A 25,906-nucleotide genomic window follows, 5' to 3' on the forward strand; every position below is an offset into this window, starting at 1 on the left:
ACTGCCAATCTTAATAAAACAATATTAAAAATGACACAAACATCACGTTCAAGAAAAATGTCTTCCTGCCTCCCTGTGTGGTTTAAACTATTAAATGCTGAGAATAGGAATCATTCAGAGGAGGGACTGACTAGGATCTTGGCTGGACTGTACCTTCTAGATGTCATCAATGGATGTGATAGCAGGCATGTTTAGAACATCACTATTTAACGTTATATGCGATCGCTGAAAGGGCACTACACCTTGCAAAACATATCAGCCTGTTTGATGGGATGCAATGGTCTGTGGCAGCCTCTAACACAATGGCTACTATAACAAGTCTGTGACTTTGTCATTTCACAGTGCACAGAGTCTCACTTCCACTGATGATAATTGGGAATTTGCAGTTGCCTACCGAATGGTTCCTTATGCCTACTACATCTCAAGCAATGGATGAAGGGGAGCTGAAAAAATTGAAGGAGATGGGATACTTCCAAAGCAACAAATAAAAAAGAAGAGTAAATGCGCACAGAGGAAGATACTGCTGCTGTGCCTGGCAGTATTGCTAATACCATAAAACTAGATGAAAACCTTAATGGCAGGAATCATTTAATTAGGGATCAGGATGGAAGTGATCTCTGTGCTGGAGCTGCCAGGCAATGAAATGGGTTGAAAACAGAGCTCATCCAAGATATGAGCCAAAGACAAGAATGCAAAAATTGATTCTGACTTTGGAAGGCTTGGATTCAGTTCCCAACAGATGACTTCAGCTTCTCCTATAACTAGGAATACAAGTCAGAAGATGCAGTCATGGCATTACTGAGGTCCACAGTCCAATGCAATCACTGGGATTCTTTCCATTTACCTCAAGATCTGTCCATGACACTTTGTTTTATGGTATACATAAAAGAACATTGTACCCTAACAAAAAGACTCTGCACAAAGGACCATTGCGCAGGGAGTTATACTTACTTTATTTTATCTATCATGCAGAATTTATGGAAATAAATCTTTCAGGCCTTCTCAGCATAGAGAACATTGGAAAATGACTTAAGTCTGTCTATTTATTTCTCTAACTGTGCCTGCCCATCAAAGAGTGAAGCCCCTGCTGTTGCTATTATAACCCCATCTCATGTTTTAATTCTTGTTAAGAGAAAAAACAAATATGTGCTAAAAGATACAGTGAAACCTATCGCTACATTTGCAGTGGTGACCAAGTCTGATGTTGTCCGAAGTCCAGGCTGAACAGCAAAATAAATCGTGTGGTTATAAAAGAGGGAGGAAGCTCTTTAGCTCAGCTTCATGGGGTCAAGATTAATGGAATTGAAAAATTAAGACAGGATTGTTCAAGCCAGCTGCACCAAGAGCCAGAGCTTGCTTACCTTCACAGATCAAAACAGAGCAGGGAAAGTAAAAACAAAGACTAAAGCTGAACCTGCTAGAGATTTGCAAGCACAAGATCTAGAGATCTGAAGGAAGGGAGGTTTTTCTTTATTAGACGGTACCCCTCTTGGGACTTTTTTTAAACCTAATTGGTATTTAGAAGATTGATTATCCAAATGTCATAGGGGACAACGGCTCTGTCTGGATAACTGGGTGAATTTGCATCACAATTAGGTATTGGGAAGCAATGCCTTTGCAGAGTATTTTATTGAGGTTCAAGTCATCAAAGATGAGTTGTAATGACAACAGAGATACATTTTTGTGTTTTCATGCCTTTCCTTTTCATTTCCTAACCATATACCAGGTGAAGGAAAATTCTAGCCTTCACGGTAAATAAGAAAATTGTTTCCAGTTCTTGTGGTCACATAGACATAAAGCAAATTAAAAGAACCTATTACATTTCTGTAAGTATATAATTTCAAGCCAGCTTTGTGTTTTTGGGTGCCAGTTGCATGAGTTTTAAAGTCCATAGGTGTTAATTAGCCCTGTTTCCTTTACTAAGCTTTAAAAAGCCAGAGAAACAGTGAAGTTTGCCAGGGTGGGTTTGATGCCTCCCTTGTCTGACACTCAGTTACTACTTAAGCTCTTAGTTTATACCACCCTTGGTTTTTTATTTATCCTTTTTCTTTAACATGTTTCTTTGAAACGGAATTTTATGACCATATCATGGCTCAGGAAGCTTTTTTCCAAGTTGATGTGGTTTTTTTCAATAGTTATCTTACAACGTGCACTGGCCACTGCATCTGAAGGTCACGTACATCCCTTCCTAACACTCTTCTGTTTCAAGGCTTCTTCTTGTCCCTGTTTTTTGTTTGTTTGTTTGTTTCAGCCTTCCTCTCCATGACAATCAAATTAGAGCCATACAGTTCTCTGTGAGGAGAAGGCAGACAAAAAGCAGAAAGCCTGTATTACTCTGGTGAGCATGTTAGCCTCGGGGGCCGCAAAACTGTTTTCTGCAACTCTAATTAAGACGTGGCCTGTGGTTACAACCAATACACGGCCTGAGCCAGTCTGGCATATTTTTGCTTTTATTATTATTGTTTTGATCACTCTGTCAGGGCAGCTGTCTGTACAGACCAGCTCGTGCATGCTCTGCTGCCCTCCAACGGATGGAGATGATGCTCTCGTGTGGCTTTTCTTGTTCCTTCACCTCCCTGAGATGTTTCTAGACGTAGCCTAATGTAGAGTTTATTATTTATAATGCTCTGTGTACGGCAAAGAGCCTAGAAACAGAACACATGGGGTAGACTTGAAAAGAGATCACCGTCAGGTATTTCCAAAGCTGTCGTCAACAAGAAAGGCTACCCTGCCTCCAAGCTGTGGATTAGTTCGCTACCAGGCTGTTATCACTCAGTAAATCCTTGTGCACCAGTGGAATTTTATTCATGAGTCCAAAGCATGGTGGAGCCGGAGCAGGGTGTTAGCGACTGACCTGTCTGGGCGCAGCTTTCCAGCCCCCGGCCCTGCCAACGTACACCCATTGCGCCACGGGGCCTGCCACGTGCTGCCAAACGTGGGATGGGAAGCCAGGCTCCAGCACACCCAGTCCCTGCTGGCAAACAGACTCCCACCCTCCCAACACAAAGGCTCCTGAGCATGGGACCTGTGTGTGGGACAGAAAAAATACGGTTAAATCCCCCTCAGCTGTTCGGTCACCCAACGAGACCCAGCGGCTAATGAGGAGGGTCAGTGCCCTGTGGGGCACCAGAGGCCGTGAGGCATCTCTCGGGTCACGGGGCGCCCAATAACTTGTCCTCCATGCTGGCGAGAGGCCTCAGGTCCCCTTGCAAAAGAAAAAGAAAAAAAAAAAAAAAAAAAAGAGAAGGGCGAAGGCCAGTGAAACAGAGGGGAAGCGCTCGTCTCCAGCGGGCGCGGGCAGGGAGGCGATGGGCCCTGAGCGGACGGGCCCTGAGGGGACGCCGGCGGGGCGCGGCCGGGGGCACGGGGGCACCCGGGGGGGGCCGCAGGGGCGCCGCCCGCGGGCACTGACTGACTGAGTGAGCGAGTGACTGGCGGGCGGGGGCGGGACGGCGCTCTGGCGGTTGCGCTCCGTGCAGTCAGTCACATGAGCCGCCGGGGAGCCGCGCAGCCCCCGCCCTCCTTCCCCCGCACCCCTTTGGCCGTGAATGGCACGGCCCGGATGCGCTTGTACGCAAGGAGGGTGCGGGCGAACCATTGAGCGGGGGCGGGGGAACCCGGCAGCCGCCGGCTGGGAACATCCCTTTGCCCGGGCGTTGCGGCGGCGGCGGCGGGGGGGAGCGCGGACGTGACAGGCTGAGCGGCTGGGCGCAGGCTGCCGGAGACGGAGGGCGATGGTCGTCCCCAGGGGACAGGAGCACCAGCCCCCCCAGGAGGTACCGTAGCGGCGTCTCTCCCCCCGCCCCAACTCCGGGCAGAGCGGCGTTGGCGAGGCGCGGCCGCCCCGCTGTTCCCCCGGCTCCCTGCCTGCTCCTTCCCCTCCTCGCCTCCCCGCGGGCTGGGGCGCTGACCGGCCCTCGCCGCCGCGCTGGGGCTGCGCCGGGAGCCCGGGGTCTCGCCGCTGTTGAGCGGGCTCGGCCCCACCGGCCCTCCCCCGCCTGCGGCCCATGGCCCCGTGGGGTGGGGTCCCTCGGGGCGTGGGGAGCCGGGCCCCTCTGCGCCCCGCTGCCGGGGGAGGCCCTGTGGGGGCCCGTGTAGGTCACCTTCTGTGCACCGCGGCGTCTCCCCGTCCCCTCTGCTTGCGAGGCTTTTCAGGTTTCCGTGGGAGGGAGAGGGGAGGAGGAGGCTTGTGGAAGAGGTTTTGGGGAAGGGAGGTGGGGAGGGTGTGTAGGTGGGTCCCTGCGGCCCCTGAGGGGGAGACCTGAAGCCCTGTTAGCTGCCTGCCCGGCCTAGGTACGAGGTGCCTCTAGTAAATCGTGTATATTCTTGGGGCTGCGGGGTTTCGCCCTGTAACGCGGGGACGGGAGCACTCTTACGAGGTTGCTGTGCTGATAAGGCTTTGGAGCACTGAAACTACCCAGGCTGCCCGTCAGAGTTAATTTTCTGTTACTGCTGTACTTTGCTTAAAATTGCGTTATCCAAAAAGTGGGATTCCACGTGAATTTCTTCTCCTGTTTTTGTAAAAAGATTATGGAAGCACTGAATTGAGGTGTGCGATTTTGTGAACCCTGAAATTGAAAGAAATGTGCAAAATGGAGAATAAATTAACTGTCTTATGGCAATAGGAGCAGTCTGTCTAGCTGGAGGCAAGCACTGGACCAGGAGTTTGAACAGCAAAAGCAGATTAAAGTATTTAACTGGGTGGAAAAAAATGTGATGTTAAATCCATGTAGAAATGCATTACCTATTTCTTTAATGTCTTTCAAATTAACTACCACGTTGGTACTGGAAGTCATGGTTTTCCCTGATAATGTGGTCTACTTAAGATGAAGTTTGGAGAATGTTCATTTGAAGAACGGAAGAGAAACGCTGAATTAGTGTTGCATTGTTCATTTGTCAGGTAGAAACAAGAGAAGATGAGGAACAAAACGTCAAGTTGACTGAAATTTTGGAACTGTTGGTGGCTGCTGGGTATTTTCGAGCAAGAATCAAAGGGTTATCACCCTTTGACAAGGTGAGACCAATGCAATGTTTTTAAAAACCTTTTTTAAGTATATGAAGATTACATATTTTTTGCTAGTTAGTTTAGCAGATTAGGTGACTTAAAAAAAAAGACACTCGCAACACATGATGCTTTCCTATATAAATAATTATGCAAATGACCCAGTTACAGACAGATAGGACCTCCTCAATCTTGAAAAATGATTTTGTGCAGCAAGGCCTGTTTTAAAGGAGGCAGTTGGATGCCAGGTGATTGCTTGTGTGCTTTTTGTGGGTGCTGTGGCCAAAGTTAGTCATATATGGGGAATTTTGCCCTTCTCTCAACTGCACTTAGAATAGCTAGAAAGACTTGACACTTTGAGATAGCATGGTAATTTTAAAAAGACATATTCATTAATGAGGAAGTATTTGTCTTGAGAGGCTCTGTAAGAATGGAACAGTTAGCCTAGTGAGATTATTTTGGAGTTGTTTTTTACATATCTTTAGAATGTCATGTATGTTAACCTTTCATTGTCCTAGAGAGGAAGTATGTGATCCTGACAGCGAGCAAAGTTCAGGTTGAAAAGAGACTTCTAAATTGTTTTAGTGCTGACTCTGAGAAATCCCTGAACCAAGGTTTGAAAACACAGAACTACAGCAGCCTTGAAATGGACTCTTCTGTTTTCTGCTGTTTCTTTGATCATAGCACAGCCTCACTTTGCAATGCAATTTTAGTTTCTTCAAACTACTTGGTGTTACTGACCTTAGCTACTCAGGAGGCTGGGCATACAGACACAAAGGAGTTTCAAGGAGACCGCCTTAGGATGTAATATTGTTGCGTTTATGTGTAGAAATGGGCGCATCAGGTTTATACTTGCCTAAATGCAATTGCAAAGTTACTATTCCATGACAATGCCCAACCTTTAAAAAAATGAGCATTGGTATTGAAGATGATCTAGCTGCTAGTACAAAAGGGATACTCGTTAACTGTTTCTGAGAGGAATATGAGAGGGGTAATGTGTTAGAAAACCTTGTATAGAACACCCTAATTTGCTGTGTGACGTTGGTAAATTATTCCACATTTTAATCCCTTTTTCTGTTCTTTGCCTTTGCATACATTTAGGTCACCTTGCATATGTTTATGCAAGGTTGTCTTTAAATATTTATGTAATTTATGTAAAGTTGAGGAAAAGGCTCAGGAGTTTAAATATGCCTAAGTATCTGTAGGAATAGGGCCCAAAATAGAGATTTCTGCAGAGCTGGGGATTTTTATTACTGTGTTGATAGAGCACTTGGTGTTGTATATGTCAGCAGCTGAAGAATACTAGTAGCGAGGTATATAGAAAGGTAGATGTATGAATACAGAAATTATGATCCTTGATAAAATTTTGATATGGTCACTTTTTAAAGATTGTGACATTTAACATACTGTCGTGTTATATCTATTTTTTGTTTTTAATCTGAGAGCTCTTTCAAAACTAATATATAAAGATAAGAGAGAAACTTAGAATGTCACTAACTGCTGGGTTTTTTTCTGTTGTCTTGTATATGTGTATTATATGTAGAAGTTGATATATGTATGCTATTTATATGTATTTCAGTCTCTGTATAAGAATATTGAGGATAGAGAAAATACTAACCTGTAGTTTCTAAAATAAATAAAGCCTTTAAGTTGTATTTGGTTTTACCTCTTCAATTTAAAATGGAACTAACCATGCTGTTGCTCCTTTGCTAGGTGGTAGGCGGCATGACGTGGTGTATCACTACTTGCAGCTTTGATATCGATGTTGATTTATTGTTTCAGGAAAACTCTACTATTGGTCAAAAAATGTAAGTTGATTAAATGGCAAATGTGGTATTTTTTTTTCTTCTTGGAAAAGAAGAAGCAGGCGGGGGGGAAGTTACCCGATATCTGCTTGTCTATAAGAAAGATTTTTAGTCCAAGTTTCCTGCTTTTCCAGACCACTCATTTGCAAAATATTGTACCGGTTTCTGGGTTTCTCACATTGTAGTTCCACAAACTCTAAAACCAAAAAGAAGCTTACTCCAAAAAAGGCAGTGCTATTTCCCCCTGGGCTGCCATGTTCTTAAACCCTTACTAAGCAGTGAAAACATTTATGTGGCTCTACATTGAACTGGATTGGGAACTGATCCAGATTAAAACCTACAAAAAAAAAAATAAAAGAGGAAAATAGTTTTAACATGAATCAGTTTCTCGATCCAGTTCTCTATGCAGCTGTACAGATGCTTGTGCTGGCACAAGGGGATGATGTAGAGGCCAAAACAAAGGGCAGAGGGAGACCATGCTGCTGGAAAGTGTAGTGTAACATTAGAAGACCTTCCTTGGGTTCTCTGTCTGCAGTTTTGTTGTGTAAATAACTTCTGGTTCTCCTTTATGGTTCTGGGTTGGAATTGTAGGAATCGGCCAACAGAATTTAAAGCATGGCACTGTTGCCAAAACAGTTATGTGCCCCATACTGAGGAGGAGGAGTTCCTTCCTGATAGTGACCCAATGAGACCATTTCGGTTTGATTCATTTCTTATGCATGCAATTTACTCATAAGCCAGTTAATTCCTGTATTAGAGAGTTTGTAAAAATTGTTTATGCTGAGAAAGGGAATACATTCGAAACTACATTATTGCTTTATGCATTTCTGTGATAAAAGAGCCATAATTAAAATTTGCAGGAAGTAAGAATAGCCTGTCAAGTTACAGTTGCATGAAGAGACTTGTTCGCCCAGCGTTGTTGAAAAGACTGTCTTCCTGTGCTGTTTTCTTGAAAGTCATTTAGCATTGACAAGAATGGAACACATGTGAAAGTAAAGATTTGTGGTTATTGCCATTAAATTTGAAGACACTCAAATCATCACAGATAACTATATAAAGCATTGTTAAGTGCACAGAATTAAGCAGAGACTAGGAATGAAGATGGTGGTGGTAGTTTTTATAATTGCCATCTTTGTTATCCTTAAGAACGGCAGGGTAGGAAATAGTTAAGTTGTTCTGAAAATGTTCTGTTATCTTTCCAGCTGACTGGATGCAAAACTGGCAAAACAAAACCCAGGCTCCTCTCCCAAAAGAGCAACAATGATTTATTTGTAAATCTAAAGTGTTCAGAGTCACACAAGCATAGGCTGTTTTGATGTCCGTGTAATGTTTATATTGGTAGTGGCTCAGTGCTTCTGTGATGCTTTCAAGATAAGGAAAAGTTAAGTTGTGTTTTCTTACTATTATTCTGAAGACATTTTGATGGTGTCCTGTTATTTAATTGCTGGGTTGAAATAAAAAGGGGAACATATATTAGGAGAGTATCTTGCATCTATTGGATAAATTTTTTTTTTTTCTTTCATTGCATTTGCTTTGATTGTGCTGAGAGATGCTGCTATTTTCTTGTTGAATATTAGTATAGTGCCATAGTGGAAATTGTCTTACAAGAATTATGTCAAAGTTTTCACTTCTGTTAAGAAATATAAGTTTTCAGGTTCTGTTCCCACACTTTGGTCTCTGTCTCGTATCTCTTGTTCCGCTTTTGTTCTTCCAGAATACCAGTTGTCAGTTTGGGCAGTACTGAATATCACTGAGGTCAGTACTGGACCAGTTAAATTTTTCCTTCATGGAAAAATAGTTATAGTTTTCCCAGTACAGTGTTCATCCTCAGTGCTGACACGTGCTTTAAAAATGTGCTGTACTGGCAGCAAAAAAAATACCTTGCCCTAAAATACAGGACTCAGTAGAAGCAAGGTGATGTTCTTGTAGATTAATCCCTTGTGTTAGGGTAATCCTTTCACTTTACCAGCTCTTACCTGAGCTGTAGAATGAGATGGTTGTCAGCAAATTCAGTTTTACTCACTTCAAAACCATGTGAAGTATACCATGTATTTAGCTTTTAGGTGTAATACATATTTAAACTCAGACAGTTTCAGTAGTAATGTCAAGATCTCTTTTAGGAGTTCTGCTAAAGAAATTTTTAAGTCCTCGCGTTTGATTCTGGACTTCCTCTGAGTGCATGTTTTTTACTTTCTGTAACTGTTCTTAAAGCTAGTGTTTCTTCTCGTGTGCATATACTATAATATATGTATGCAAAGGTATTTGTGGATATATCTTACATGGGCATTTCATCTGACCAGACATGCAGATCTTAAAATTTTGTGTGTCATACTATAAATGAAATCACAAGCTAGGAGGCTGTAAGAGGGGTTTAATCACCTCTTTAAAAGCTATTTTGTAAATGAAAGTTTGATTGCTTTTCACAGCTGTATACAATGGAAGCCACTAGAGGGAACCTTTTAACTGCTAACTGTTTGCAAAAATTTGTGATTTACAAAAGAAAATTGTAGCATATATACATGTGTGTTTTTGTTGTTTTATAATAGTGCCTTAACTGAAAAAATTGTGTCAGTGTTACCAAAAATGAAGTGTCCTCATCGTTTGGAACCACATCAGATCCAGGGACTGGATTTCATTCATATATTTCCTGTTGTACAGGTAATAATTTTGTGATGTATCAATACTTTGCTGAAAAAGACCATAAAACTTGCATAAAAATTTTAACAAAGATCCGTATTATTGTTTGGCTCTTTATTTAACTTTGGAATGAATAATCACAGAGTAGTAGTTCAGTGTTTTTAAAGAACTGGGTGATGTTATGGATGATAGAATTCTTAAGTAGTGTTTGATCCACATTTAAGAAAAACACAAACCAAACTCTTTACATTCTATCAAATGGTGTCAGATTCTGCCTTTTGTGGAACATCTGCTTAAAGAAACTAAACTTTAAGCTTCTTTTGGAATCTGATAATCTACTTTGCCAGACTAGGAAATAGAATAAATGTCTTATAGTCTATGTTTAAGCTTATGGAGTAAGTTATGCAGATAGTCATTCAATCAAAAGGATATGAGTAAGGCAAAAGCCAGTTGGGGTTGTTTCTTCAAGCATAATTCATCCTTCATTCATATCACTTAAAAACTGTATGCGTGGAAAAAATAAATTGCTCTGACATGTGATCCTATTACTGTGTATTTGTTGAGCACTACTAACTGCCCATGTGCATGCTTATAGTTCTCAATTTTATTAAGCTTTAAGCTAACATGTGATGTGTTCCAGTTACGCGTGGTATCTTGAGAATCCTTGGTATGTTGTTATAATTTTTTGATTTTACTTTCATCTGCACACAGAAATGTATCTTTGATAAATAGGGAAAATGAAAACCATTAAGCAAGCTTCTTTATCGTTAAATATCTCCTTACCTCCTGCCTGTGAAAGAATTTAGCAAGTAAGAGTTTAATCTAAATTCCAGTTTGTAAGAAGTAGGGAAGGCTTCCTGTTGTCTTGTTCTAGTTATCTTCTAGCAGGAGGCTCCTGAGGAAAACCACACTTAACTGCACTCCCCACAAGAAGTTATGTGGTATGTGCTACTGTTACACAGCTTTCAAGCTGTGCTGATGCTGCCTAAGGTGGAAAGTTTGTGTCTTGTTAATGTGAGTTTTTACTTCTAAACTTCTATTTTCCTACCAAAAAAATAAATAAATCCCAATGCAGGTTAATTTCTTTCCCTGGTCATTCGATGATGATGATAATGAATGGTTACATTTATCAAATACAAGACTTCTCTCACAGGAAAAATAATTCCTCTCCTGAAGTGAGAACATGAACTATTACTCCTGCTGTAAAAACTATAGCACTAGGTATTCTTTTCTCTGACCTGCTTTATCCAAAATCCTGATTTGGGGTATTACCTCTGGAAAGGAGAAACATTAATTCTAAGCAGGGAGGAAATCGGCTTCTAGATTCTCTGAGTAGTGATTCTCAGTATTATCAGCTGGCCAGTAGGTGGTATATCTAATCCATACTTGGTGAAGAAGTCTTTCTTCATAAGCTTAGTTTTTTTTGTACATAGAGAATCTTTTATAGAAATTGTGGCTTTCTGTCAGGTCCCTGTGAAGTTCTGCCTTCTCCATATATAACTGTTGGTTTCTCATTTCGTCCCAACCAAGAAAACTTTTATTGGTGTCACCAGTATACTATCTTCTGAAAAAGACCATGCAAGAGTCATAACAGGCTGCCCACACCATGGCATGTAGGAGTTATGTATTTGATAATGACACTTTACTCAATGCCTTGTTAAATTCCAGATTTCACTTGCTATCTGTAAATCTCAGAACAGTCCCCAAGTAATACAGAAGCTCTTAATTCACCTGGCATTGTCTCCCAATAGCTCTTGCGCTGTGCAGGCTAGTCTGGTGAACTTGTTGGGAGGAATTTAGGTGAATCCTTCCCTACAGGAAGAAATTGGATTGAGCTGCCTCACTGCCATAGACTGCAGCAGAACTTTTTTTTAAAAAAAAAAAAAAACTAAAAAAAGATTCCAGTAGGCAGAAATTGTGCTGTTCTTCCTAGTAAAGTCTGCTTATGTTCACAGGAAAGTATGTACACTATCTTGTGTTGAGATGTGCTTTGTAATTAATAGTCTGCCTTTTTTATCTCTCTTGTTGTCATCATCTTCCCCTCCCTTTCCAGGGCTTCATAGTTACAGCACAGAAAACAGTTGCTAGTTCAAACTTGGATCCCAAGATTGATCTGATCTCTTATTTGACCTCCTGCACAGGCTGTTGACAGCCCACAAGATTTATCTTCTCCAACATTATTTAAAATGTACTTCAATCTTTTATGGCTTTTTGTGTGGTCTTATAAATGTCAGGAGAAGTCTTTTTTTCTTATATGGGCATGTGGTTCTTCTTGAACGCTTCATGGCCTTGACGATATGTCTTTTCACGATGGAGCTGTAGTTTTTGAACACAGTAAGGGATCTGTAGTAGGAAATTTTGATAGAAATGCATATAAACTAGTTGTAATGGCTTCTACCTGGGGTACAGCCAAGATTAATGAGATGAGGTCGTGTTCCAAGTGGCGTCTTCTGTCAGTGTAATGGACTAATGATACAAGACGGGTTCAGTGTTGGGTCCTGGCACTGACAGCCCAGAATGTTTTCTGTTCAACTTCTAATTGCTTCAGATTCCAGCAGAGCTCCAGCCCATCTCCTCCCACTCAGACTGATAGACATGGTTGCTGTGAACTGTTCAAGCTTGCTTTGGAGAAGGATGACCATACCATAGCCCACAGGCTGTATAAAAGCCACCTGGACTATCTGTTTGTTTTAAAGTATGCTCCCAAGGGCTTTTTTGGAGTAGAGGGGGATGAACCTGTATGCATGCAGAGTATAATCACATTTTTGTATACGTGCTGTGAATCCAATGCCTCCTAGAACTGAGGGATTTATTATTTATTCAGTATGGCCTGCTCAGTAGAAGGATAACACTGATAGCTTTTACAGTACAGTAGAGTTTTGAGTTTTTTGAAAGTAGAATAGGATGTATGTTGTGCAGGCTGGTGCAGCTGAGCTCTTGGTCTGGTGAGTTGAGATGTGCTGGCTATTCCATGGTATAGATGAAAACAAAAAGCCAGAAAATTAACATTCCTTTGTTTTGTGAACTACTGCTGTGCATTTTTTTATATTATGTGTTCTGTATTTTGATAACAATGTTATTTATGTTTAGCAAGTAATAACAATGAATAACATAGATCATATAACTACTTAGTGTGGTGAAATGTACTTTGTTAAAACATTTTTAGCTTCAGTAGTAGATTTCCTCTGCTAGGATGTAGGGCTTATGCAACTCAGATTGTTGGGAGGGCAATTTAGGTTTTTTTGAGGGGGTGGGGTTTTTTTTTTAGCTTCTTCTCCCTTAAAGATGCAAGCTAAAAGAATAATGTTTGAAGTGGCCCACGTCCATTGCTGTTCCACAGGTGCTCTTTGTTTTCCTTTTTGGAATGATTTTATTGAAGGTACAAATATTTGAATAACAGAAAACCATTTGGCAAAATTCAGTGAACTTTGCTTATGAAGATTTCATATGTTTTTGTTTATAAATGAATTTGTCAACTAAGAATTTCTAATAGTTGAAATTTGCAATAGCATTTTCTTTCCATACTTACTATAAGAAATTAATTAGAATGTAAAAGCAATTCAGTATATGGGAAGTTACAGTGCAAGCTAAATAAAGGGGAAATCATGCAACAAAATAACTAATTTTGCAATACACTATTTACAAATAACATTCAGAAAAGTGTTTTTTTGGGATAACAGGCTCTGCTCCAAGGACCTTATAAGGGAAGGCAGTTTGATCTTCTTTGGACTATTGAATCCCACTGTAGTATGAACAGTATGGCTCATTGAGGTTTATATGGTTCAATATAGTTCAACAGGATGAAGAATATTTAGGTTTTTATATGTAAAATTTTGATTATAAGAAAAGCCATGTGGTTTCTTAGCTTATGCATTATCTGATTGCTCTATTGAGCTTTTTAGTACATAGAAGAGGAGGAAATATGAAGTTTATAAAATAGCTAATGCTGAATCATTTTGTTAGGAGTAGGTCTCTAAGTTACCATGTTTACAAATAAGTGTTCTTGTTTGTGTGCCTAAAATGTGTTTTTATCTTTTATCATGTATTAAAAGTAATTATACAGTCGTTAGGTGTTTGCTGCTGTTATTTTTCCCCTTTCCACTGATACAAACTTTTTTTTTTCTTTTTTCCAGTGGCTGGTGAAACGTGCAATAGAAACAAGGGAAGAAATGGGAGACTATATCCGTTCTTACTCTATATCACAGTTTCAAAAAACTCACAGACTACCAGAGGTAAGATCAAGCCAGTTTTTTTTTCTATTACAATATGTCAAATGCTCAGGTACGGTACCAGCTTCACAGCTCTGAAATCAGCACAATATACCAGAGTTGCATTTGCTATCATTTTGTTATTTGGTCCTAGAGGAATCCATGTACAAATTCAGCTGGGAAAAAAATTAAAACATTATTATGACAGAGAGTTCATAGATACTTGTTTAACTTTTGCCTAATAGTTGCCTTAGTTTTCCTGCAGTATTTGGTACTTCTCTGTCAGCCTGTCTTGCCAGGTAGCTTGCTTCTGGAGTGGATGTAGAGCTCTGTGCGGTGTATGCCGGCTAACCATGTGACTGGAGCTACACTGGCCGAAATGCGTTAGAAACGACTGGCGTACTGTGGAGAAGCTGATCTAGCTAAATGAGAATTTATATGCTGTTAATGCTCTATAACTTGGGTTTTGTTTTAGAGTGCTCGAAGTCAGCTCTTGTCTCCCTGTATCCAAACTCCAAAATTTGTTCTTGAAAACTAGATTCCTAAAAAACTTCATTCAAAAACTGAACTTGGAAAAAGAGAGGGGGACAGGTTTGGGTTAAAAGGAAATACATTTGTGTCTGTAAAATATGATTGCCAGAGGAGTGAGAGATGCAGTCTTATCAAGAAGTGTAGTGGTAATTTTGCACTGTTTGAGACACCTTGATCACGTCGCTTCTCCTTCTGATAACAGGCAAACACTGCCCATTTTGAAGTTACATGCTTAGAACAGTGTTGTGATCCTTTCCTCTTCCTATTCTGCAGTAACGATATGATGTTTCCTTCATGTAGGCCGAGGGCTCAAACGAGCTTGGATTTGTGCCTATAGTGCGGAGCCATCAGTTCTGTTCTTGCATATCCCAAGGCAATTCCATATTTAAAACCTAGAACCCAAGTTTTGTCTCTAATTCAGTAACAGCATTAAAGGTAGATGTCCCTAGAATTGGGAAAGACGGCTGGATTTTATTAGCTTGGGGTGGTTTGGATCTTGGTTTGGTTTTTTTTGATTGTTTTTAATGCTTAGAAACTAAAATAACAGTAGGGGGAAACTTCTTTTCCACATTAAGCCCATCCCAACTTCATTTCTTCATAGTGTAGTAATGATTGGAGATCCCGATAGTGGGCTGGGATTACATTTGTGTCAGGTACTGTATAAGCAGAAAGCAGAAGGACTACTGATCTGGATACAGTTTTGAAGACCTACCTACCTATCTGATGAGAAAAGCAAATACTTTCCTATGTTACAGGAAATTACTAACATTTCATCAAATAATTGGTCAGCCTGGTTAGAAACTATTTGACAACTTTGTTTGCTAAACTTATTACAGTGCTTGAGATTTAATCTCCATTCCTGCTGTTTTTAATCACTTCCATTAATGTCTTGCAGGATGATGAATTTTTGCAAAGAAAAGAAAAGGCTATCAAAACTGTTACTGATATCTTTGTAAGTATGTTAGAAGCACGTGGTTTTAGTAATGAAATGGTGGTGGTTAATTCTGTTTAATGCAGCTGGTGCTTGGGTTTTCTTCTGAGAAGGTCCCGATTAAGTTACATGTCGAGCTTCATTCTTAGAACAGCTCTCAAATCCTAACATATCAGATTGAAAACCTTTTAGGTGTGCACTGTATGAGTAGCTAAACCATATCAACTGCCTGCACAGAGAGTGTGGAGTTCCACACTATCAAACAAAAGTCACAAAGTAGCTTACAGGCTATTAAACCCTCAGCAGACTTAAGTTTTTGTTTGAAGCTATCAGCAGTTGGACTATTTATCTTGAAATTAATCAAAATTACATTCTCCTCAATTTAAATGTCTGCATTTCAGAACTTGTCTTTTTTACTTGTAATTATCAGTGAAAATACACACCCTACTTCAGAAATGTTTTCTTCCAAGTAGCAAATGTTGGTTGGGAAAGGTGGTATCACTTGTGTTCTCCCTCTTCAGATGCAGATCTTCTAGCTCTTGGATAAACTGTTTGTTTTATATTTTTTGAAAGCTTGTTGGTGAATGCTACCAGGAGTGACATGCAGAATACATAGGCTGTATCACTGTCTTATACCTGAATTCAGATGCCTAGCTAGCAACTTGAGTTTCTGTCCTTGGCTTTCTCTCTCATTTCCCTGTTTGCTTGGGACTGTCAAGTCACCATTTCTGACTCCAACAATTCACTACCTTTTTTTGACCATCTTGATCGATAAATTCACAGGCCAGCATTTGAAAAGGGATGAGAAATCTGGGTATACTTTGAATGGGACACTTCCAAGGCTCTTGAATACATGGTGAAACCTGACTCTTCTGAGAAAATCAATGCTATTTCAGGTAGCTCTAGCCAGACACCCATAACTCTTTGTCCATGGATAAAGGTGTTAAGTGCCAGTATAACGAGCTATATGATAGCTTGCATAACGGACCTGAGCCTAATATATGTGGTTGAATGACAGTATATGTTTATAGAAAAACATTGCTATGAAAGTCTCCAGGTGATGACCAATGCAAATCCCTTGTTAATCTATTTGAATAATTACTCTTGCTTTGAAAATTTCAATTACAGTGTCTAACTGTTGTTCCCCATGGTTTGGTTGGGTTTTTTTAATTATTAGCAGACTTACGATGAGTCTTTTACTCCAACCAGCAATACTTGTCTTTCCAGTGACATCTGTTTTCCATTTTACAAGTTAGCTCCTCTTGTAAATGAATATTATTGTTTTGTTTGTGCACCTGTATAACTCTTTAAATTGAGAGAGAATGCAAATCTGTGTAAGAAAGCAAAGTCCAAATGTGTGTTGTATCAAGTAGCCCTTGAAATTCATTGAGCTTCTGCTTATTTTCAATTCTCAGAATAACTGTCCTAATTTTCTATGTGTTTCAAGTGTGTCCATTTTCTACTGGCATTATCTTTAAATAGCACTAAAGATTCTGTATCCAAGTGGCTGATACCAACCTTGTCACTGAAGAGACAGAAATAAAGTAATCACAATTCTGTTACGAGACATCAGTACCTAGAATTTTTAGTGTCATTTAAAAAAATACATAAGATATTTGATTAACAGTGATGAAGGGATCCCTTTGATTGCTGAGGAACAGAGGTGGTTTCAAGGCTTAGTTTTTATGTTCTAATAATTTGGGGGTTTTAAGTTTATTTTATTTAATTAATGCAATTTTTTTGGAGAACTTGTCTGAAAAGAAGGAATGCAATCTACTTTCAGTGTGCAGTTACTTACTAAATGTCAGGTTCATTCAAATGGCTTGTCCAAAGTCCCATGGTGCTTGTTTGGGTTTCCTTTACGTATCTGCCTGCATGTTTTCTGAAATCACTTTTTGAGCTTGAAGAGAATGACATGGCAAAGATGAAGCAGGTACATGTACGCCAGATCAGGTATTTCTTTGGTGGTTGAAGCCAGTGAATTGGTTTTCACTTGCCCAGTATATTAGGGCTGTAACTTTAAAATTCATAGGTCATGGTCCTGGAATCAGATAGGCATGTGTCTACTTCTGCAGCTAAGGGAACAGTTCCATATTCGGGGTCCAAGAATGAAACAGATAAAGGAAAGCAAAGTTAACAAGGTACAGTCTTAAAAGTTTGGTAGTATTTTGTACCATTCAGCTAGCCTGTCCAGGTATCTCGGAATAGCTCTCCTGCCTTTGAGCATGCTGGCTGCTTTCCCCAGTTCGGATCTATCTGCATGGTTGATAAAGGTGTATTCTGTCTTCTCTGGATCACTGATCTCTAGTTTTTAGGTGCATCTTCATGGTAGATAAAGTTTTGACATTTGTTCATCACTACTCGGGGTATCTTTAGACAAACACCTCTTCTTTAAATATATGAGCTCTGTCAGGATTATATCTTCTACAGCTGGCACCTGATGTTATTAATAGAAGATTAGTTCGTGAGATCTCTTAAGGCATCAAGGCACGAGTGCAGTCTAGAAGAACACAGAGTGAATTTTCAGGGGAGAAGGTGCGCAAGCTTTCCTATCTGTCCATAGGAACTGGAAGAAGGAGAAGGTGGCTATTAGATGAAGGTTCTTTTGCAGGTCACCTTTAAATCATTACGCGTTGGAATTGGAGGAGAAACCCACTTTCCTAAAATAGGGCCAGCAAGAGTGAAAGATTAGTCTGTTGTCTGAATTCATTATTACAACTCTGGTCTAAGGACCTACCCTTCTCTTCTCAAGGGGACAATACAGTGAGATTTATGGTCACGGTCAGGCCTAAAGGTTAGTAAAGGGAATATTAAATATCAGTAATGGTTATTGGAATAAGAACTACTGCTGCTGAAAGGTGACTGTCTAGTGAATTGAGATTATCTTGCAGTGGTTTTATTCAACTACTCAATTATCTGATGCCAAGACTAATGTTTATGGTATGATGCCTACACTTTGTATAGCACAAGTATAATATAGAATGCCATCATAAAAACTATAATTACTTTTATGACTTACATTGCTTTTCTGTAGGTGTGGAAGTACATTTTGTGGGAGATTCTTGATCATAAAAAGCTTTTTCATGTGACAGTCAAAAATGTAGCAAGATTTAATAGCTGGAAAAAAAGATGACAGAAATTGAGATTAGAAATGAAGTAGAAATTGCAAAGGGTAACTGACAAATTCAGGAGAAACTTGCCAAGGAATACTGTCTATTTTCACTTGTTTGAAATCTCTACTTTGGGATTACATGGCTTTGAAAAAGATTGAAAGCTATTTCAGCAATGTTAAGGTGCAGGAATTGCTTGTTGAAAATAATAGTTTGTGTTGTACAAAAAGTCGGATCAGGCAAAAAATCATCTTCCTTTTTTATTTTCTTTTAGAATCTTTGCAACTTCTTGCATTGAATCTTTTGTCCCATGTGAATAGCATTTTCTGAAATTAAATGTATGTGTGGAAAGCCCAAGCTTTGATTTCAACTTTTGTTTTTGTAAGGTATTCGTTCAAAGCATTCTGAGCCTGGCCTTCAAAGAATTTAAAATACATGAATGTAAAACAGACCAGAAGAGAGGGGGGTGTTCCTTTTTGATGCTGATTATTTGGTGGTGGTGATGAAGCTTTTCTCTGCTGTGACAAGGGCTGGAATATAATTTCAGAAACAGGAGAAGAGAAAATGTCATATATTTGAGGGGGACAATTTTTTAAAAATATCAATTGGAGTAAAAAAAAAAAATCTTTTGAGATCACAGGTTTTTAGTTAAGTTTTTTCCCAGTATCCTTGCTAGCAGGATAGCACTAAATACTAGACTTCAATTAACTTCAAAATCTTTATTCCAGAAACAGAAATGTTGTATTACAGACTTACTGTGCGCTAATCTTTCACCAAACAAACGTCAAAAATAATTCCAGTCAAAGTAAATGTTATCTTGGTTCCAATTTCTAATTTTGGGAAAGCTGAGGATCTCATTATTTTTTTTTTATTGTTTAGTTTTTGGTTTGGTTTTGTTTGTGCTTGAGGTAGAATAATTTTTCTAATGTTGTTATATAGCCTTTTATAGTGGCATAGTTGATGTATATTGAAGGAGGAAGAAAAAAGGTACTTTAGTCTAGGCCATAAATATGTGCTTATAACAGTTGTGTCTGTGATGACAGTCAGGATAGCAGTTCTGTCCTTTTGTTTCCATTTGGGTTTAAATTGGAAGTAGCTCTTTCAGCACAAAATAGTACTTGTGAATCATTGCTTTATTTGATATGCTGTTGTCCAGCTATAGGGTCGCATGAGATCGAATGATTTTAGTACCAAACTTCTTAAGATATTTTTGTTCCTTAAACTGCAATAAAATCTGCTTTAATTCCATTGTAACCTGTGATCACTGAGTAGATGATAATTACATTTAATTATCTAAAAAGAGATTAAAAATAGAATTAACTCACAAAGAGGTAAATTTTCCAGACACTGGCATTATTGGCTACATCATAGGGCCTTTTTTTAATAGATGTTGACTGTTTGATGTGTGATGGAGGAGATGGTTGAAGAAATCATGTTTGTTGTTAAATACTCACGTATAATTTTTTTAAACTCTGGAAAGACAGGTCCTATAGCAAATTGTTTAGAAGTAAGTTCAGTAAGAGTTTATCATGTAATTCAAAAAGAGAAAGTGAAGGATGTTTATTAGGGTAGGTATATTGAGTTGGAAAGCAAACAGTGATATATATCACTCTATATAACAATTCATCATTTATTTTAACAAAGCCTTTTGCAAGCTCTGAATTCAGTCACTGTCTTACAGGAGGTTTACAAACCCCAGAGAAAATATAAACGTCAGAAGGGAGCTGAAGAACTGCTAGATGAGGAATCAAAGGTTCATGCTACGCTTCTGGAATATGGCAGGTGAAAGCTTCATTTAATTGTCTGTGGGTTTTGTACTGTGAGTATTTAGAAGCATTCCATATAAAATTTGGATGTGGGGGGGGGTGGTCTGCTACTTGAGAATCAAACTGTTTGAGATTTACTCCTGTTTGGTTTCAGATTTTGTTTGCTTACCCTGTAAATCCTCTGGGGACTGGACAGTCCTCATCTGTGAACAATGTTTTGTACAATGGGAGCTCAAGTTCTGACTTTATCCTGCTAGTAGGGTATGTTTATTTAACATGCTTGTTCTTTGCTTTACAAAAATGGCTGAAATTCGTGATGCTTCTAGGTCATGTCTGTCAATATTGCCTCTTTGCAAGCAGTCCCCAGGAAGTGGGGAAGAAAGGAGCTGATGTTATTGCTGCTGCTTCTAGTTCTAATGTGGTTGTTACATTAGGAGGCTGAATCATGGTTTAGTGCTATGTCATCTTACTTTCTGCAGGCTTCTATATAGAGATGAAGTTATCAAGGTTTGCACTTAGGAAGTCCCTCTGGTTTACTGAGAGTTCTCCTAACACAGAAAAATAACATTAACAGAGTTTCTATTTCTAGTTTCTATTTCCAGTTTTCTTTTCATAGTTTAGTGATGCAGACAGCTTGTCTGCTGTCTGAGCTCTTCATGAGTGCAAATGATACTTGAATTAATTTTTGTATCTTCTGTGCCACCTTTTCCCCCAAAGCCATAGATTTTTTTTTTTTTTGGTCTCACTCTTTTGAGTACCTTCCTTTTACTCTTGACACACAGTTGAAATCAGCAAGTGTCCTGGTTGCAGATTGCTTATAATCTTCCCCTTTCATTCATGGTGGTATTTTGTGAGGGCAGCGTGGACAAATTAACATTTTTCAGCTTATTTTCCATTAAAGTGGAGTGAAATCCTCTGTGTGTTCCTAGTGGAATGAAACTATTGGGAGATATCTGGGTGTCCTGTTACTCAGCAGAGCTCTTCTGACATTGCATAAACTTTATATACAAATGGTTAACTGTAGAACTTTTCCCTTCCTTCCACCACCAGTGGAGTTCAGTGCAGGTATCTGAAGTATAGCAAGCTGATTTAAAAGCCTAAGATGACTGGCTGCTCTAATGAGCTTAATCTGTTCAAAACACAGAGAGCTACAAGGAAATACAGTGGCTCTTCTATGCTTCTATGTTTATATATATACGTGTTTATATGTACAGTATTCACAAATTCTGTGGGTTGTAGTCGTGAATGAGTCTTATCATTTTGGTAATGCTAGTAAGGAGTTAGGCTTGATTTACCTCATCCATTTTAGAGTCCAATTCGTCCCTCCCCAATGAAAATGAATTTGCAAGTTGGTGACAGTGTCACAGATTATTCTACTTGGCATGTGGGTTTCTTCCTCTACTCTTCAGCAGAAGACATGCATGATTAGATTTAGATCGGGTCATTGATAGCTCATCAGTGCTCACAATGGGAATCCAAAGAGCTGGTATGGAAAAATCATAGAATCATTTAGGTTGGAAAAGACCTTCAAGATCATTGAGTCCAACCATCATCCATGCCCACTAAACCATGTTCTGCAGTACACCGTCTACTCGCTTTTTGAATACCTCCAGGGATGGTGACTCAACCACTTCCCTGGGCAGCCCATTCCAATGTTTGACAACCCTCTCAGTAAAAATTTTTTTCCTAATATCTAACCTAAATTTCCCTTGTGTCAACTTGAGGTCATTTCCTCTTGTTCTATCTCCAGCCACCTGACAGAAGAGACCAGCACCCACCTCGCTACAACCCCCCTTCAGGTAGCTGTAGAGAGTGATAAGGTCTCCCCTCAGCCTCCTCTTCTCTAGACTAAACAGCCCCAGCTCCCTCAGCCGCTCCTCGTAAGACTTGTGCTCCAGGCCCCTCACCAGCTTGGTTGCCCTTCTCTGGACACACTCCAGCACCTCCACGTCTTTCCTGTAGTGAGGGGCCCAAAACTGAACACAGGACTCGAGGTGTGGCCTCACCAGTGCCAGGTACAGGGGAACAACCACCTCCCTGCTCCTGCTGGCCACACTATTTCTGACACAGGCCAGGATGCCGTTGGCCTTCTTGACCACCTGGGCACACTGCTGGCTCATATCCAGCCGGCTGTCAACCAGCACCCCCAGGTCCTTTTCTGCCGGGCAGCTTTCCAGCCACTCTGCCCCAAGCCTGTAGCGCTGCATGGGGTTGTTGCGACCCAAGTGCAGGACCCAGCACTTGGCCTTGTTGAACTTCATACAACTGGCCTCAGCCCATCGATCCAGCCTGTCCAGATCTCTCTGTAGAGCCTCCCTACACTCAAGCAGGCAGACCCTCCTGCCCAACTTGGTGTCATCTGCAAACTTGCTGAGGGTGCACTCGATCCCCTCATCCAAATCATTGATAAAATGAAGCCCTGCTGTACTCCTATTCTGTCTGTTTGTAGTCTTGTACTGTTTCAGTGTCATTACTACATATTGGTGTCAATAGACATCTCCTAATAAACAGAAAGAGTATAAATAGCTTGTGCAGTTTAAGGGAATTTTTGTGTATGATTTTTCTAGAGTAATTTTAGTTTTTAAAACAGAAGGGTAAAACTTCAAATCACTATACAGCTTGAAAATTGAAATAAATAGAAGATGTTTTCTATAGATCCTCACAAATTGTTTTAGCTTTAGGTACTGTGGAACAGTCAAGGCCTAAGTAAAGCTCATTTCTGCTGTAAAAACCAGATAAATCTTTAATATAAAAAACAATGAAAATGGATGATGGAGAAGGTTTAAGTACAGAGAGAGGAAATGAGAACAGGAATGTAGGAGGTGTTGATGGTATAAGGGAACTGTTCTTCTGTTGTATTGTGTGCATCAGTACACAGGTATGAGGAGTGGCTTGGGATCAGTAAGAAAGATGACCAAGAACCTGTGAGCTTTTGGGAAGGAAAATACTTCTTCTAGACAGTATTTGTTGAGGTGATCTTGACGGTATTGCAGAGCCCTAGCAGAAGAACAAAGGGAGAAGTAGTATTCAGTGTTTGAAGGGCATTTATTTAAGTTCGTGATATGAAGGAAGGACAGTACTTGCCAAAAGACAAATACAGTTAGCTATTTGATATGAAGAGTTTAACATGAATTGGATGGAAGTGGGAGAAAATTAGGATAGTTGCAGGATTTGAATGTGTTCTGGTAATGATTTCTTAATGAAGTCTCAAAGCGTGAAACTCAATCAGAAAACTATTTTCGATATCATGCAAAAATGAAGAACATCTGAGAAAATGAGACTATCGAGGCACTCAAATATCTGCTTTGTGTGTTTTGGTAGAGAAACTCTTAAGGAAAGTGATAGTGTCTACCGTGAACCTAGTGATAAACTAACGAGTGCAAGGACTCTGAGATACGTACAGAAGTCTGTGGAGGCAGTAGGGACTACTGTCCGCTGTTCAACACTGTTAGGGGAACTAGAACACTGCTAAAAAAGGCAAATAGTAAATTTTCGGTGGATTTAGAAATAGAGTTGAATGTTTTTAGAGTTCAAATGGTTAAAGTGAACCTTTCATTCTTTTAATGCATGTAGATGGCAGTTGTAGAAAATTGTGACTAGAGGGGGTTTTTTTCCTCCTAAATGCCCCTTGGTTATCATAAAAATGGATCCTTTCAGAGCACACTAATCATGAAAGTTAATTTTCTCAGCCCTACAAATACTATAGGATCTTGCAATGTCCTGATGCCAAACACAGCATTTTTCCAGATACAGCCAGCGATAGTGCCATATTCTAAATTGTGTTTTGATCCTGTGGCCTCCAGCTTAGAGGTTCTCACAAATGAGCTTGCCTGTGGTAGGCCAGAGTCTGGCTTGAGAGCGGAGTGATGCCAGTGAGCATCTTTCCACACAGTTGCATAGTCTGCTTTAGCTAAGGACTTTCGTCACCACATCTTTGCGTATTATCAATAGGTTTTCAGCAAAGTATAAAGTCAGTTCCTGTAGCAGGGGTGAAATGTTAAGCCTTGGAGGCGTCTGGGTTCTCTGTTGATATAACTGATGGTTCAGGTTTTGTTATTGCTGTTCTGGTGCAGTTCATTACTTGGATGCAATTATCTATGTGAAATTAAAATTGCGTTCCTGCAAAAAGCGAGAACAGATATACGTTAATGGCAATACTACTTACAAATGCTTCTATACTAATACAACTTCATGCATGTTTGGTGGAAGGGTAATGCTCTGCCACATTCTTTGTACTGCTACACTTTAAAATGCAGAGAAAACTTCGTGTGGGGAACTCTTGAAAGCTTGGAGTTATGCTGTAGTAAAATATGACTGAATTTACCTGTTGAGTGTTGAATAAATGGAGAATGGATGACAATTGATGCTGATGCTGAGGATCACTTAACTTTTAGCCATAAAAGTCTTATAAATAGTCCTGCTTCTGCAGTAGTTAAGGAATTAAACAGTTGTAGCTCTAAGTTAGTCAATCAGGAACATCGCTTCTTTTCTTATCTGTGTACATGCTGGGTTTAGTGTTTTACAATACTGAAGATGATTGCTTGCTTGTATCTAAAATTTCTTTCTACCTGTCGTTTCTTTAAGATAATATTTCCAAAATAACATAACTCAAATGTCAATTTTTCGTCTCCCTCAAAAAACAAGATATAAAAAAGTTTATTTGAGTATATATTTAAAACTCTGAATGCCATGCTTCAGAAAGAAATTGCAGATTCATCAAACCACACAAGCATGAATTTTTGGGGGAGTAGAGGCTGCACTGACAATTTCCTGAGGCCTTTCCAGAATTCAGTAGTATATAGCTAATAGCTCAGGATTAACTTCCAAATGGAAAGAGAGCATTGCTTTTTCCTTTCATGAGCTTTACATGACAATATTTTACGAACAGTCTAGATTTGCAAATCATGATGGAAGCATTAGATGGAACTGAAATTATTCCATAAATATGTTACAGTACCTGCTTATTTAGTTTATTTGAAACGTTCCAAAACTAACCTGAACCTGGCTGTTGGTTTTGTTAAAAAATTCAATTTTTACTGCATTTCTTATGTTGAAAACTGATAGAAACAATGTATTTGTGAAAGTTATAAACAACAATATGTTTCTTTCGTGTTACTCTTGTTCTTTTAGGAGATATGGATTTAGCAGACAACCAGGAAAAACAGAACAGGTAAAAAAATACTAATTTTAAATACTCAAATTGTGGGAAGAATTGCATTGTTTTTGGTGAAATGTTGGTTACTGTAAGATCTTAAAGGAATACAACAGAATAAACAGCTATAACTTCTATTATTACCATCTCTTAAAAATGACTAACCGGAACTAAATATCTGCATGCCATGAAAGATGTAATTACTGTCTTCTGTGATTACTGTCTTCTTTTTTTAAAGAGTTTCCTTCATCTCTACTCAAAGATCACATTTTGCAAACATTTTTTGCTTAGAATAAAGGGGGTTTGGGTGTTTTGTTTTGGTTTTTAATGTGAAGTAATGCCATATCCTGTCTGTTTAGTTAGTACCTTTTAACTAAGTGTTCCATGATGTGATCGTTAAAGAGTTTTTCCCTTTTCTTTTCAAAGAACCATTCAGCTTGGCAAGAAATTTTGTAGGCATTTATTACATAAGAGGTTATTTAATATGATAGAGAAACATGATACCATGTCATAAATAAATCATAGTGCCTCTTGAAAAGTAGCATCCTTGCTGTGCTTTTGATGATTACGGAAGCACAAAATGTCCTTGTCAGAGTATTTGCAGTTTTATTATTTCAGTGCAGATATTACTTTGGCTACAAGTTTTTATTACAGAGTTAATGAAGAAATGCATTAAGCGTGTCCTGGAGTTAGCAATACATTGACTATATTAAGGTTGCCTTCTTCATTATGTCAATATTCTGCATACAAATTTAGCATTTAAA

The 25,906-nt window shown here is 39.4% G+C and overlaps 1 protein-coding gene across 4 annotated transcripts in view; it reads left to right on the top strand.

Annotated features, from left to right (window-relative positions):
* The first annotated feature begins 3,513 nt into the window (after positions 1-3,513).
* The window catches only part of CCDC93 (coiled-coil domain containing 93), a 53,852-nt gene continuing 31,459 nt past the window's right edge, over positions 3,514-25,906 (top strand). For 2 of the 4 annotated variants that reach the window (XR_007507607.1, XM_049813552.1), the window contains exons 1-8: positions 3,514-3,776; positions 4,901-5,014; positions 6,716-6,810; positions 9,354-9,465; positions 13,578-13,676; positions 15,079-15,135; positions 19,906-20,006; positions 25,121-25,160. Coding sequence is in view for 2 of the 4 variants with exons in the window: in XM_049813552.1 (XP_049669509.1) it covers positions 3,735-3,776; positions 4,901-5,014; positions 6,716-6,810; positions 9,354-9,465; positions 13,578-13,676; positions 15,079-15,135; positions 19,906-20,006; positions 25,121-25,160 (660 nt within the window). In the remaining 2 variants the exon portion in view is untranslated. The remainder of the gene's footprint in view (positions 3,777-4,900; positions 5,015-6,715; positions 6,811-9,353; positions 9,466-13,577; positions 13,677-15,078; positions 15,136-19,905; positions 20,007-25,120; positions 25,161-25,906) is intronic. The other 2 variants (XR_007507606.1, XM_049813551.1) reach the window with 2 other exon arrangements.

Source organism: Accipiter gentilis, chromosome 1, assembly GCF_929443795.1.
Source record: "Accipiter gentilis chromosome 1, bAccGen1.1, whole genome shotgun sequence".
Classification (NCBI taxonomy): domain Eukaryota; kingdom Metazoa; phylum Chordata; class Aves; order Accipitriformes; family Accipitridae; genus Astur; species Astur gentilis.